General features: G+C 54.9%; 1 protein-coding gene across 1 annotated transcript in view; it reads left to right on the top strand.

Moving 5' to 3' along the window:
• Position 1: 1 nt before the first annotated feature.
• The window catches only part of NPTXR (neuronal pentraxin receptor), a gene marked incomplete at its 5' end in the record, with an annotated part of 18,226 nt that continues 4,254 nt past the window's right edge, over positions 2–13,973 (top strand). The window contains 3 exons of the mRNA XM_024761553.1: positions 2–397; positions 12,814–13,039; positions 13,871–13,971. Of these exons, the coding sequence (XP_024617321.1) occupies positions 2–397; positions 12,814–13,039; positions 13,871–13,971 (723 nt within the window). The remainder of the gene's footprint in view (positions 398–12,813; positions 13,040–13,870; positions 13,972–13,973) is intronic.

The following is a 13,973-nucleotide window of genomic DNA, read 5'->3' as shown; positions in this document are numbered from 1 at the left end:
GCTGCCCGGGGCTCCGGCGGCCAGCGCGCACCCGCTGCCGCCCGTGCCCCTCTTCAGCCGCTTCCTGTGCACGCCTCTGGCGGCTGCCTGCCCGTCGGGGGCCGAGCAGGGGGACGCGGCGCCGAGCGAGCGCGAGGAGCTGCTGCTGCTGCAGAGCACGGCCGAGCAGCTACGCCAGACGGCGCTGCAGCAGGAAGCGCGCATCCGCGCCGACCAGGACACCATCCGCGAGCTCACCGGCAAGCTGGGCCGCTGCGAGAGCGGCCTGCCGCGCGGCCTCCAGGACGCCGGTCCCCGGCGCGACACCATGGCCGACGGGCCCTGGGACTCGCCCGCGCTCATCCTCGAGCTGGAGGACGCCGTGCGCGCCCTCCGGGACCGCATCGACCGCATCGAGGTGAGCGCCGCGCCGCGCGCCGTCGGGACCTGGCCGGGGGGGTGGGAGGGGCCGCTCGAGGGAGTCGAGAGCGTCCCGGGGTCCCGCCGCCACCGCCGGCTGAGGGACCCTGGGGAGCCCCCGCGAGTCTCGGAGCCTCGTGTTTCCGTCTGTGCAAAGGGGATGGTTGGTCCTGCCTCCCAGGGGGAGAAGGGAGGAGTCCGGTAGCGCACACAGGCCGGAGACTGACACTGTGACTAAGGCACAGGAGGCACACGGGAAAGGCTCGCTCCAGATCCTTTTTCCTCTGTAAGCCACAGTTTCTGAGTCTGTAAAATGGGTATAACGGTGTCCACCTGTAGTGTGGATTGATGACAGTGTAGGTGCGTGAAAATGCTACGCACGAACTAGGACCTCGTTAAATGTCCGTTTTATTTCCTTCTTTCAGGCACCCCCAAAGCAGCACCAGCCACACACTCAGTCCCTATGGTCAGAAGATAGGAACGCTGTCCAAGGGACTTGGGGTCCTCCTCTCCTGTGGAAGAGCAGGGAACAGTGTCTCATAAGCCAAACGTGGGTGCCCCTCACCGCCTCCACCCCTAAGCCCCCTACCTGGGCTCGGACCGCGGGCTTGATAGCAGGAGCTCAGATGGTGGTAGCCCAGACAAAATGCCTGGAAGCCGGCAGCTGTAGGGTGGGGGCTGAGTGGAGAATAGGGCCCCACCTGGGTCTCTCCCCCTACACTCACCTTTTTCAGACGTTCCTGGCCCAGGCTCAGGATCAGACACAAGGGGTCCAACAGGGGAAATCCGCTCTTGGCTGTCCTGTGATCCTGGGCCAGCCATTTCTCCTTTGAAGCTGCCAGACCCCTACCTCCCTGTGAGAACTTATTTGGGGCCACCTGGAGGGGAAGCTGGACACACTAGGTAGGACAGACATCTGGAGACACTGACCACCCCCAGCTATCCATGACTTCAGACTGCAGGGAAGGGGGTTAGCAACAAAACTGGATCGGTGGAAGGAGGGGGGAGAAAGAGGCCACAGCACCAGCTGCCCCCTTTATTACCTCCTTCGAAACTGAGTGCAGCTGTCAAAGGGAAGAGAATGGCTGGAAGGAAGGAAAGACAGGGACTTCTCCCTCTCCATGGCTTTCTCAGTTACATCCCTGGCCGAGCAGCACAGGAAATGCTGCTGGTATGGAAGGTTGGCCATGCCCATGGCCCAGTGGCCCTCCAGAAAGTCCGTGTTGGTGTCAGCACCCACCCTGCAGGGTGTCAGAGCACAGCCAGGCAGCTATCACAGCCAACCCCAAACCTGGGGCTTAGAGACCTCCTAAGGTGAGTGACAGAGACAGGAGGAAAGCCCAGAGTCTTACCTGCTGGCAGCATCCCTTTTCCCACTCCAGCTCTGGGGATTTCTAGGATGAGAGCTGAGAGCAGGAAAATAATCAGGGAAACACGGAAAGTCAACAGTGAAGGGAAGTCTCAGTTTCCTCACCTGTAAAATGGGGACAGTATTAGCACCTACCTCATTGGAGTGTTAGGAGGATTAAGTGAGTTAATCTTTTTGGATTGCTATTTTTAACATTAAGCTCTAATCTTACCAATTTTTTAAATAGCCAAAATTTAAAATGGGAACAAATCCTCCTTTTAGAAATAGATTTTATTAATTAAAAAAAAAAAAAGATCTGGTCTTCAATAAACTTCCCCTTGCCTGCCCTAGTCCCTGCCCCCACGCCCAGATGGCACCCGTGGTCCCTCCCACGTCTGGGGCTGGCAGGGCTGGGCTTGCCCTGGACCTGCACCTGTGCATTTGGCAGGGTGGGCTCCCTTCCGGTTAGCCCGCTGAGGTTGGGGGTATCCTGGTGGCTGGGATTTGGCACCAGGTCAGCCTCCTAGGTGGGGGAGTCCTGCTTCCCTATACACACTCCTGCTTTCTGAGTGCAGTGGACGTGGAGGGGCTGCCTGTCCTTCTGAGCCTGGCAGCCACCAGAGCCAGTCTCTTTGGGGTGTTTGGCAGGGGTCAGGATCTGGAGCCCAACAGACTCGGGGTCAGACTACTGGTCTCAGCTGGACCCCATGCGCCTTTTAGCCACTGACTAGTTTTTCCCTTGCCTTCTCATCCAGAAGCCTCAGAAGGATGCCCGGGTTTTCAGGGTGTACTTTCTCACCACTAGCCTCTCTCCCACTTTGGTGCACTGAAAGTGCTCGTGGTGACGTCACCACAGTTGATAAATTGAATGGGAATGTTTCAGTCCTTATCTTGCTGGACCCCTCTCCAACATCTGATCCCGTTGATCATCCCCGCCGACAAATCTCCATGCGGTTGGCTTCTAGGTACCTGTCACCTGCCCCTCCACCCTCTCTGCTTCTCTGTCCCCTCTTGGGTCCTCCTCCTGTAACATGTGCGCCCCTCCTGGCCTTCCTCTCACTTTCCCTGGGTGAACTCAGCCACACGCTGAGGCTTTCCAACACCATTCCACCGTGATGCCCCAAACCAACTTCGTCTCCAGCCCAGGTTTCTCTCCAAGCTTCAGACCAATAGGTCCGGCTGCTTCCTGAGCACCTCCCTCTGGATGTCCCACCAACCCCCTACCTTCATCATGTCCCAGCCTGAACTCAGGTGCGCTCTGAGAAGCCCTGCTTGACTCCTCCCCTCCCCTCCCCCTTTCAGTCGGCCTCATCTCTCCACAGCTCCTCGCAGCAGCCTCCTTGCTGGTCTCCCACCTGCCCAGACACACCCCTCCATCCCTCCTCCTCCAGGCAGCCTCAGGGATCTTCCTTAAGCCCACCCCGTGGGGCTCCCCTGTGGTGCAAACTCAAGCCTGCCCCCAGGCTGCCGTTTTGTATCTGGCCCATCTCCCAGTTTCTTCTTCTTCCGCCTAGATTACCCCCAACATATCCATACTCATCATTTAAGTCTGCTCTGAGTACACCTCCTCCTAGAGGCCTTCCCTGCTCACCCTCTGTCTCCTTCCTAGCCCCACCCCTGCACATCTCAGCACACCCCTGCCCACCTCTCTGCATCACTCCCTTCCCCACCCCACTGGGCTGACTACCAAAGGGGAGGAAAGGTCCCCCTCGCCCACCCTCTCTCCACGGGCCTCAAGCTGGAGTCACATTTGAGGGCTTAGGAGAAATTGTTTGTCTTCTATGTTTTTATCTTTGTTGTTATTTTTGTTGTTAATTGAAAAAATGTCAAAAGATTTCGGGGGGAATTATATTTAATCCCACCATTTTATTCGTTTTTGCAGCCCCCCTTTTGGTCCTTTATCCAAGTGTAGACATTGTTCCTGAGTTGCTGGGTTGCTGGTAATTACCATTTTAATGATGGCCGTAATATCCTGGGATCCAGCTCAGGCTCCACCCTCCATCAGTCCTTTGACTGTCTCCTGTCGCTGGACATGTAGGTTGTTTCTGATTATTTTTGCTTCTAGACGCTCATTGCAGGATCGATTTCATGCAAATAGCTGTTTGTTTTTTTCTTTTTAAGTCTGTTGAAGTATTTCTTTAGGCTGAATTCCCAGGAGTGGTATTACTGGGTCAGATGCTATTGACTTTTATGGCTGTGGCCAAAAACCACTTTTCCAAAGGACCATTTGCGGGGCAGCCAGCCATGTATGCATGTTACAGCGTTCTGTTTTTGCAGTAATTTATGTGTAAAATGAAATTTCGAGATAGATTTAAGCAGCAATTTTTGGACATAAATCACAGTCTTAATCCTGCCTGGCAAGCTAGTTGCCTCCCCTCATCTTGGGGTGGAAGCCATGAACAGGGACACCCTGATGATGGTCGCAGAGGCTCCTGGACTTAATAACAATTATAGCTCATGCTTCCTGAGCACTTACCATGTGTCATGTGTTGCTCGCTATCTCATTTAATCCTGATAAAATCTCCATGAGGAAGGTACTATTCTATCCCCCTTTCAGAGATGAAGAAACCAAGGTTCAGAGAGGTTAAGAAACTGGCCCAAGTTCACACAGCATTGGAACCTGGATCTGACCCTGTCAGTGTTTGGTTCCAGAGCCCTTGTTTTTCATCATTAGCTCTAGATCCATCTGGAGGGGTCAGACCTCACCTATCTTCAGGAGAGTGAGAAAGACAGGTGAGGGAAGTGCCTCTTGTTGGATAGTGCCCTGGACCACTTCTGCCTCAGAGCATATAGAACGAGAGTGATGAGGGCCCGTCCTCAAAGGCTTGTCGTGCTGGCTGGCAAGATAATCAGGAGGCTGAGAACAATAAATAATGACAACAAGTGACATTTATTAGGCACTTACTATGTACATGTTAGTTTATTCAGTGTTCAGGCCTATGAAGCAGGCTGTATGCATTCCCACCTTTCGGATAAAGAAATGGAGGCTCGTAGAGCCTGGAGGAACCAGAGCCAGACAAATCACCTCCCGCCCTCCCCACCCGCGGCTTCTGTTTCCCCTTCGTAAAATGACCAGTGGGCAGATGCTCCCTAAGCACCTTGCAGCTCTACATATTCACTGGAATAGGAAGGCTGGCTGGCATAAAGTTGAGTGCTTCTTGCTTGTGACCTTAGGCTAATCACTTTCTCTCTCTGGGCCTCATGTTTTTAATCTGTAAAATGGTTAGGAGGGGCTGGGTTTGGTCTGGGCCCTTTGGGCTCTAAATTCTGAGTTCTTGGGCCGATGTTTCCTGATTAGGAGTTGTAGTGGGGAGTATGGAGATTCCATGTTTATGTGGCCCCCCGACTCCCCAGCCACACGCTCTCAGACCGCCAGTTCCTCAGCGGAGTCTGCAGATAAAGTGGCTTATAGAATCTTTTGGTGCCTTTTAAAAAGTCTGTTGGTTGCTTTTGATTTCCTCTTACATTCCTGCCCACCCTGGAAGCTTCTGCTCTGCAGGGGCTGGTTCCCTTGACCCTGCCTCTTGGGCCACAAAAGGGGCCAGCAGAGTGCAGTGAGAGAGCTTCTGCCCATCGGCCTTTTGTTGGAGGACGTGGAACCTAGTGCCCTCTAGGCCACCTGCAGACCCCGATGGCCCCTCTCCCTGTGGCTGGCCTCCCCCCGTCTCTAGGTGGGGCACCCATACTGAGAAGCCCTTAACCCCTGCTCCTGCCAGCGTGGAACCTGCATTCTAGCGAGAAACCTTTGTTTTAAAAAACCCCAGCTCTGGCACCTGCTCACCGTGACCTCAGAAAATTCCTTCTTCTCTCTGATCCTGTTTCCCCATCTGTCAGATGCAAGCGTGGGCAGGACACCCAGAGAACCCCTCTCTCTGTCATCCTGTACCCTGGAGGCCTCTCATCCCTGGCAGGCCTTCGCCTGGGAAAGGAGACCCTTCCTGCTGTTCCAAGCCTGGCACGAGCCGCTTGGGCGGAAGACAGGGACTTACCTGTGGGCCTTTTTTTTTTTTTTAAGGTACATCTTACATTCAATATATGTAAGAGCTCACATATCTTACTTTAAAAAGACACAAATCTTAAGTGTACAGCTCAGTGAAAATTTATGTAAGGCTACATCCATGAAAGCACCACCCAGATGAGTCAGGACATTTCTGGTATCCCAGAAGGCTCCTTTGTGACCCCAAAGTCCATACTTCCCCAGAGGTACCACTTTTCCAGTTTCGGTCACTGTAGGGCAGTTTTCTCTGTGTTTGAACGTCACTCAGATCGACTCGGAGAAGCTGCACCCCTTTGTGTCTGGCGTTCTCTTTCAACATTGTCTGACCTTCAGTCGTGGTGTGTGTGTCTGTGGTTTGTTATTTTTCAGTGCTGTGTAGTGTTTCAATGTGTGGAGATGCCTTAATTTATTTACCTATTCTTCTGTGGATGGACATTTGGGTTGTTTCTGGTTTGGGGTTATTACGGATAAAGCTGCCGTGAATGTACTTGTGATATCTCTGGTTGGCTAGAAGTCCTCATTTCTCCTGGATGAATCCCTAGGAGTGGGATGCTTGGGTCCCAGGAGATGCATATATTTAGCATTGGGAGTTTCTGCCAAACGCTTTTCCAAAGTGGCAGTGAGTGTTTGCACACCCACCTGCTGTGAAGCTTGTCAACCTTGCTACGGTCATTTTAAAGACACTCCCCGTCCTGGTGGGTGTGTAGTGAACTCATTGTGGTTTTAATTGTATTTCTCTGATGACTCATGATGTTGAGCACCTTTTCGCATGTGTTTTGGCCATTTTGTGAAGACCTTGCCTGTGGGAGGTAGACCGAGATCAGTGGCTGGTGTCCCCCCCCCGCCCCTCCCCCCAGTGACAATGCCGTTGGATTTCCCAACAGTTGGGCACAGGATCCCTCCTGAACTCGGGACAGAGATCGAGGCAGCCAACCAGAAGCGGAAGCTCTTAGGTGCCCCCCCACACCCCTCGTTTGACTCCAGGGGAAGCTGAGGCTCAGAGAGGCTGAGTGACTTGCCCAAGGCCACACAGCACGGCAGAACTGAGCCAAGATGACAGCCGGGATTTTCTATGAAAATGGGCTGAGGGTGGGGTCCTCAGCCTCTGCTGCAGATTCTTGGCCAGGGCCCAGAAGGTGTGTGGGCAGGCAGGGCCTGAGAGAGAATTTTGTGGCAGCTTGACGGGGAGTACTTGAAGGGAGAGGAGAAGGGGCCTGGGGTTGGGGTGCCTAGTCACTTGCTCTGGGGCCTCAGAGCCCAGGAGGGTGTATGGGCACACCCTCTGGGAGCCATCTCCCCTTCCTCCGGCCTCCTCCCCTCCCACACACCGACTGCCCTGACGTGGCACCCTTGGTGCACAGAAGTCCATTTGTCTTCTTTCCATTCCAGCTGCAAATTGGCAGTGGGGACCAGGACAAAGATCAGTCCGGCCTCTGCCACCTGCTCTCCTGCCCCTTCCCTGCCAGGGTTAGATGGAGACAGAGCAGCCCGCTGGGACGGCTCCTGGGGAGGAAGGCTGGAGCAGGACAGCCCCTCTGAGAGGCCTTCTCCGACTCACCATGCCCCCGCCGCCCCACAGAGAGCTTCTTGCCGGTGCTGTCCCTGTCACAGCTCCCAGACAGCCTCCCCCCAAGCTGAGAGCACTGCTGTGGCCGGCGCTGGCCTTATTTGCCTAGGGAGCCACAGCACCTTGCAGTTAGTAAGAGGCATCAGGGCTGAGCGTGCCCTCTGTGCCAGCCTGTTCTAAGGGCCTTACAACTTAGTCCCATGAGAACCATGGGACCGTTACTCTCCCCATTTCACGGATGAGGAAACCGAGGCTCAGAGGGGTAAGAACCTTGGTTAAGAACCGAGGCTCGGAGAGGTTAAGAACCTTGAAATCTGGGATTTCAATCCTTGGCAGTCTGGCTCCAGGGCCCACATCCACACAGTTACTACTCACCGTGCTCTCCTGTTCTCTTAGTAATAGCAGGAAATAACAATGGTTATGACTCTTTATCAGCCATTTTTATATGCCAGGCTTTACATATTTTTTCATTTTGTATATCCTAAGATGTAGATACTATAATTATCCCCATTTTACAGTTGAGGAAACCGAGGGTCAAAGGAGTTGAGCAGCTTGCCCAGGGCCACAGATCCAGTAAGTGGGGAGCCTGGGAATGACACGGGCCTGTCTGACCTGAGAGTCATGCTGGTACCCATGGCATCGTGTTGCCACAGCACATGTTGACAGATGGGTGCATGAATGAGTGAATTAATGAGTGAGTGAGGACTCACAGTTCCTCCAGAGACACCCTCTTTCCCTTTCCCTTTGGCGCATCTTAGCTGAGTCGTCAGGGAAGCTGCCATCTGGAGGGTGGGGAGGCATTGGCCAGAGGAGGTGGGATGGGGGTGGGAAGAGTGTTCTTGGCAGAAGGAACAGCATGTGCGGAGGCCCTAGGGTGAGAGGGAGCTGGGGACTTTCAGTCGGAATGAAGTGTAGCCTCTGGGGGTGCATAAGGGCTGAGATTAGAGGGGCGGGGTATTTATTGGTGGGAGAAGGGGGCTCTTGAAGGATTTCAAGCAACCTGCTTGGATTTGCAATTAGGTGCCTGCCTCTGACGCTGTGTGGAGAAGGGCCAGAGTCGAAGCCTCCTGATGGTGGCCTGGGCTGGGGTGGGGGACACAGGAGCCGAGTGAGGCTATGGTTAAGATTCAGGGTTAGATTCCACACTCAGAGACTCTGCTTTTGGATTTTCCCCCGTTTTTTAAAAGAAATGTGTTGGGAAGTACCTCAGAGATATACAAAGGTATAGAGACTACCATCCAGGTCCCCACCCAGGCTCAAGACCCAGAAGAGTTGCAAACAGCTGATGCCCCTCAGCGTCTCCCTCAGGTGACAGAGGGTCACCACTGTCCCGAATTTGTATTTATCTCTCCATGCATTCCTTCATGCTTTTATATATATGTGATCTAGTTTTGAATTTTTGCAACTTTGTGTGAATGGCATCTAACTGTTCTTCTGTAACTTGCTTTTTTTCTCAATATAATGATTAAAAAAAAATTTATGGGTGGAGGGGAAGCTCCTTCAAGAGATGTTTCAGCAGTATTAAACATACATGTTTAAGTAGTAATAACCATGATAATAACTGACGCATAGCACTTCATGTGCCAACTCTAAGGGCATTATATCTATTAACTTATTTAACTCTCACTACAATGCTATGAGATATTATTTTTGTACCTTTTTTTGCTGATGGGGAAACCGAGGCATGCAAGCTTTACATAACAAGGTCACTGGGCTGGTGGAGTCTGGGTGTGAGCCCGGGCAGACTCACACAGGACTTGGGGGCTGAGCAGATGTGGGAGATAGGAGGCCTGACCCACACCGCTGCCGCCGGGCCTGCTCTTTTGCCACCCTGCCCTGCTGCCCCTGGAGCTGGGCCTTGTGCTGTCTGGGCGGGGGTGAGCTGTGCAGAGGGTGGGACCTTGACCCCGAAATCCAGCACCTTCCCTCTGCTCCCTCAAGGAAAGGAGTTGTCCCCACTGGGGACAAGGTGGTAGGGTCTTCCCCACGGCCCCCAGCCTCAGAGCCACCCTGCATAGGCAGGTCCCTCGCATCCAGGCCCCTCTGTGAAGCTGCCCCGAGGCACGGTCTGACACCACCTGCTGTATCCTCCCAGCCTTCTCACGGCACTAAAACCTCTTCTGCTGGCCCTTGAGGCAGGCAGTGCAGCCGACACCGTGCCCATTTGGCAGACCGACGAACTGTCAGGGTAGGCGTGAAGAATGGGAACAGGTTCTGGAATCAGAAGGGGCTGGACTGGGGTCCTGGGTCTGCGACTTCGCAGCGGTGTGACCTCAGGCAGATGACTTCACCTCTCTGAGCCTCTGCTCTCTCATCTGTAAAGTGGGCCTCCTTACTTCCCCAGGTTGGCGAGAGGGGTTGTGGAATGTTTGCACAGTGCTTCTGGAGTGCAGGGCCTGGCACGCGGTGCGTGGCAAGGAGGACAGCTGCCTCTGTTGGCCTCTTGTTACTGAGCGCTAATGAGCCCGGCACATTACCTGAGCTGGACCCGAATGCTGGGCTCTGGCTCCAGACCCCACCCTGGACTCCCAGCACGACAGGAGTGGGTTCTGAGCCCCCATCAGGACCCTCGTGGGGTGATGGCATCATCGTCTCCCTATCGTCTTGTGCTGGGGGCCCACTTGGCATCGGGCCGAGCCCACGCGGCACAGCCCGCGCCCGCAGCAGATGGGAAAGTGGGGGGAGTCATGTTCTTCTGATTCAGACGTTGGGGTGGGGAGGGGGCCGCACAGGATCCAGTGAGCCCACCTCCTCCCTGGCCTTCCTGCAGAGCTGGCGGCTCTGACAAAAGAACAGCTTGTGTGCCCACCTCCCTCGGCCTGTACAGTGTCTCCTCGCAACAGCATTTGTGTAAATAGCACTTGACGTCCTGTTCCTTCCTGGCAGGTCTTTCTCGCTCCAAGGGAGGAAGACGCTTTGCTAGAGAGAGAAGGCTTTGGCTCCAGAAGGGTCAGCTTTGCCCAGCCCCATCACTGTAGAAAATTCAAAAGGACTTCTGCCTCGGTTTCCCCATCTGTGAAATGGGGACACTTAGAGTACCAACCAAAACAAGTGGCTGTGAGGATTCACGAGCAAATACATGGAACGTGCCGAGGGCGGGCCTGGTACACTGTTCTTCAGAGGTGTGCCCCTCATGCCCAGCTAGGCCCAGTGGAAGGAGGGAAAGTGAGGCTGGAATGGTGCTGGGGCCGAGGAGACCCAGTCCCGGCCCTCCCAGTGCCGATGTGGAAGGCAATCCATGAGCTAATTGCCTCAGCCCAAGGTTTCCCGGAAGTCCAGTCGCCTCAGATGCAGTGGGTGGCTGGCCCTATTGCTCCATAAGCTGTCTGTGGTCAAGGGAAGATTCTGGAGGTAGCGAGCTCCCCATCAGCTGATGTATACAAGCCTCACAGTGTGCATTCTGCTTTTACAGTCCACGAGGACCTGTTACTTCCACTGTTCCATCCTTACATCTGTCCTGTGGATGGACAGAGTGGGGCCCGTTGTCCCTGTTTTACAGAAGGGGAGACTGAGGCTTTGTGTTTAGTCAGCACCAGAGTCAGGATTCGTACAAGGAGCCCCCCGGATAGTGGAAAGTGAAGATTAGTGTAACATGGGTGGGGCCGGGTGTACCGAGCAGCTTATCCATCCGTGCCCCGCCCCCCTCACCTGGCCTCCCCACCTGGTGGGCCAGAGCAGGCGTCTTAATGGGTGGGTGGCTGTGTCCTCTCTCATGGGACACCGTGAGGGATAAAGTGGCCCACGCCGGGCCAGGCTTGGGCTCCCCTGATCACAGCCCCGCGAGCCAAACACTCCAAGTCCCCACTTTATAGAGAAGGACAAATGACACCAGAGAGGTTAGCGCACCTGCCGCCACTCTTGGGATGGAATGGAGGAACCAAGTGTCAGTGCCTCCAACTCCTCAGCGCAAGGTCACGTCACTGTCTGTGGTGGCCGCTCCCTTCTCTCAGGCGCTGAGTGTGGCAGTGCCACTCTGCCTGCACTGCCCTCCCCACCCCCAGCACTTTGAAGCAGGGGGCACATTTATCCCCTCATCACATAGAGCTCAGAGAGGCTAAGGGAACTGCCCAATGTCACACAGCAAATGACCAACAAGGCCAGGATTGGGCCAGTGAAGCTGGGAGGGGTCTTCTGCACTTGCCCTGAGCTGTGGGGCCATCCCTGCAGGCACGTGGCACTCAGGGAATGCTAGGCTGTGCTCTTGGTTTTCTGTTTGGCCCTCGGCTGTCTCTTCAGCACCTGGTGCAGTGCCGAGCCCATAACAGGTGCTCACTGAATATTTGCTCGGTGAAGGAGTCATGAGAATTCAGTGAGCTCAGGTCTGGGGCTAAGCCTGTGGTCAGGGCCCAGGGCAGATGGAGTGGGAACCACCGGGGCCCCTGGGCAGTGAGGAAGCATTGGGCTGTCAGTAGGGAGCGTGGAGGAGGAGAAAAGGGAGATAGGGGTCAGGGATGGTCTAATTTGGCTCCTAGAAGCTCACTGAATTATTAATTTCCTACCCACGTTCCTGTGATGTGTCTGCCAGAGGCTGCCCCCCCCCCACCGGAGTCAAGACTCGTGGCCTCACCTGCTTTCCTCCACCCCAGAAGGGGCTTCCTCCAGCAAGGGAGGGGAAAGGAGAGGTGCCCTGGCTTCTGCCCCAGTTCTTCCCTCTGGGGTCTTAAGACAGGAAAAAGGGGGACTCTAAACACTTTGTCCTCATCCTGGGCAGGATGGGGGTGTCAGAGACCACCCTGGAACATGCTGCCTTAGACAGTAAGTGCAGTAACTAGGCTCTGTTCATGGGCATTTACCACATGTAATCATCCCCACAACCCTTCTGAATAGGTACCGTTGTCCCGTGTTGCATGAGAGGAACCAGGGGTTCAGAGAGATGGAGGCAGTTGCCCCAGGCCACACAGCAGGTTGGTTCTCAAGCTGGATTTTAACCCTGGGCTGTATGCCTCCAGAGTCTGTGATCTTAACCACATGCTAAGCTGAAGTGGCCGCAGCGCTGGAGCAGTATTCCAGAAGCCCCTGATTTGTGCCCCCTCCCCGGGTCTGCCCAGTGTTCTCACAGAGCCTTGCACCCCCTTAGAGAAGCTTGACATGTGACTAAGTGAAGACAAAGACATTCCACCCCTTCAGGGCCCATCAGGATATAGCCTGCCCACGATGAAGGACTCAGTAGTGGCTCTCAACCCCAACTGCACGTTCGACCCCCCAGGGGACTACTACAGCTCTCTACTGCCAGCTCCCCACCCCACCATATGCTGAGCCATCCTGAGGGCAGAAGCCAGCCTGCTTTCAGCTCCCCATCACGCGTCAGCACTGGAAGCAGCCTGCTAGACACCAGTACACGTTTGTTGCCTGGAGCTGGTATTGCCATCCCATTTTACATATGGGGAAGCTGAGGCTCACCTGGGGTCACTCAGCAGGGGTGGTGGGCATCTCTGGGCCCTTTGTCTCTTTCCTTCCTCCCTCCAAGTGACCTCGTGGTCCCTTTCTGTGCCCCGTGAGCAGCAGGAGCTTCCAGCCCGGGTGAACTTCTCAGCGGCCCCAGCCCCTGCGCCCGTGGTGCCCACCGCCCTGCACTCCGAGATGGACGAGCTGGAGGGGCAGCTGCTGGCCAAGGTGCTGGCACTGGAGAAGGAGCGCGTGGCCCTCGGTCACAGCAGCCAGCAGCAGCGGCAGGAGGTGACGAAGGAGCTGGACACCCTGCAGGACCGTGTAGCGGAACTGGAGCGCGGTGGGTCCTGAGCCCCACAGAGGGCGTGGCAGGCGAGGCCTTGGTCCTCAGATGGGTCCTCAGGGTGGCAGATTCACTCAGAAAGCATTTTCATGCTCTCCAGAGGCTAAAGGTAGATGGGATGGTGGGGAAGAGGCTGTGAAACACAAGAAAGAGAGAATAATTGGGAGAGGGCGTTATCATTATTGTTAACAGGTAGCATTTTCTGGCCCTTATTGTATTCTGGGAGTGGGCTAAGTACTTGATTCATCGGCTGGTTTAATCTTCACAGACCAGACAGGGGTGGTAGTGTTATTATCCCCATTTCACAACTGAGGAATATAAGGCTCAGAGAGGTCAAGTGACTTGCCCAAGGTCACACAGCCAGTAAGTAGCGGATCTAGACCTTAAACCAGGTCTGACTCCAAAGTCCATGCATTTAACCACCACCACAATAGCACCTTCAATGTCAGAATTTTGTCATTTGTTTAACACCTGGGGCTGGCACCGCCGGGGTGGTCAGAAAAACATGACATATTGGACAGTGTACAGGTGTGAGCATCAGGGGACCTAGCTCCTCATTCCACGGCTGTCACTGGCTTGCTCTGTCGCCTTGGAAGCTCACCTCCTCTCCCCAGGCCTCATTTTCCTCATCTGAAAGATGTGGATTTAGGACTCATGAGCTCTCAGGGACCTTTCATCTTTTAAACTTTGTGAGGAGCGCCCTTAAGAGGCTTATAGATGAGTTGGGGCTACCAGGGGACCAGTAACCTTCATTCTGGAGTATGCCCTGCCCACCCCCCATCAGTGTCCGCTGACCCCCCCCTGTGTCCACCTTGCTCACCCCCTCAGGGTCCTCAGCCTACAGTCCCCCAGACGCCTTCAAGCTCAGCATCCCCATCCGCAACAACTACATGTACGCCCGCGTGCGGAAGGCGCTGCCCGAGCTCTACGC

Source organism: Neophocaena asiaeorientalis, unplaced genomic scaffold (genome assembly GCF_003031525.2).
Source record: "Neophocaena asiaeorientalis asiaeorientalis breed wild unplaced genomic scaffold, Neophocaena_asiaeorientalis_V1.1 scaffold473, whole genome shotgun sequence".
In the NCBI taxonomy this organism is placed as follows: Eukaryota; Metazoa; Chordata; class Mammalia; order Artiodactyla; family Phocoenidae; genus Neophocaena; species Neophocaena asiaeorientalis.
The sequence above is the reverse complement of the archived record's forward strand: the minus strand, read 5'-3'. Positions and strand labels throughout refer to the sequence as shown.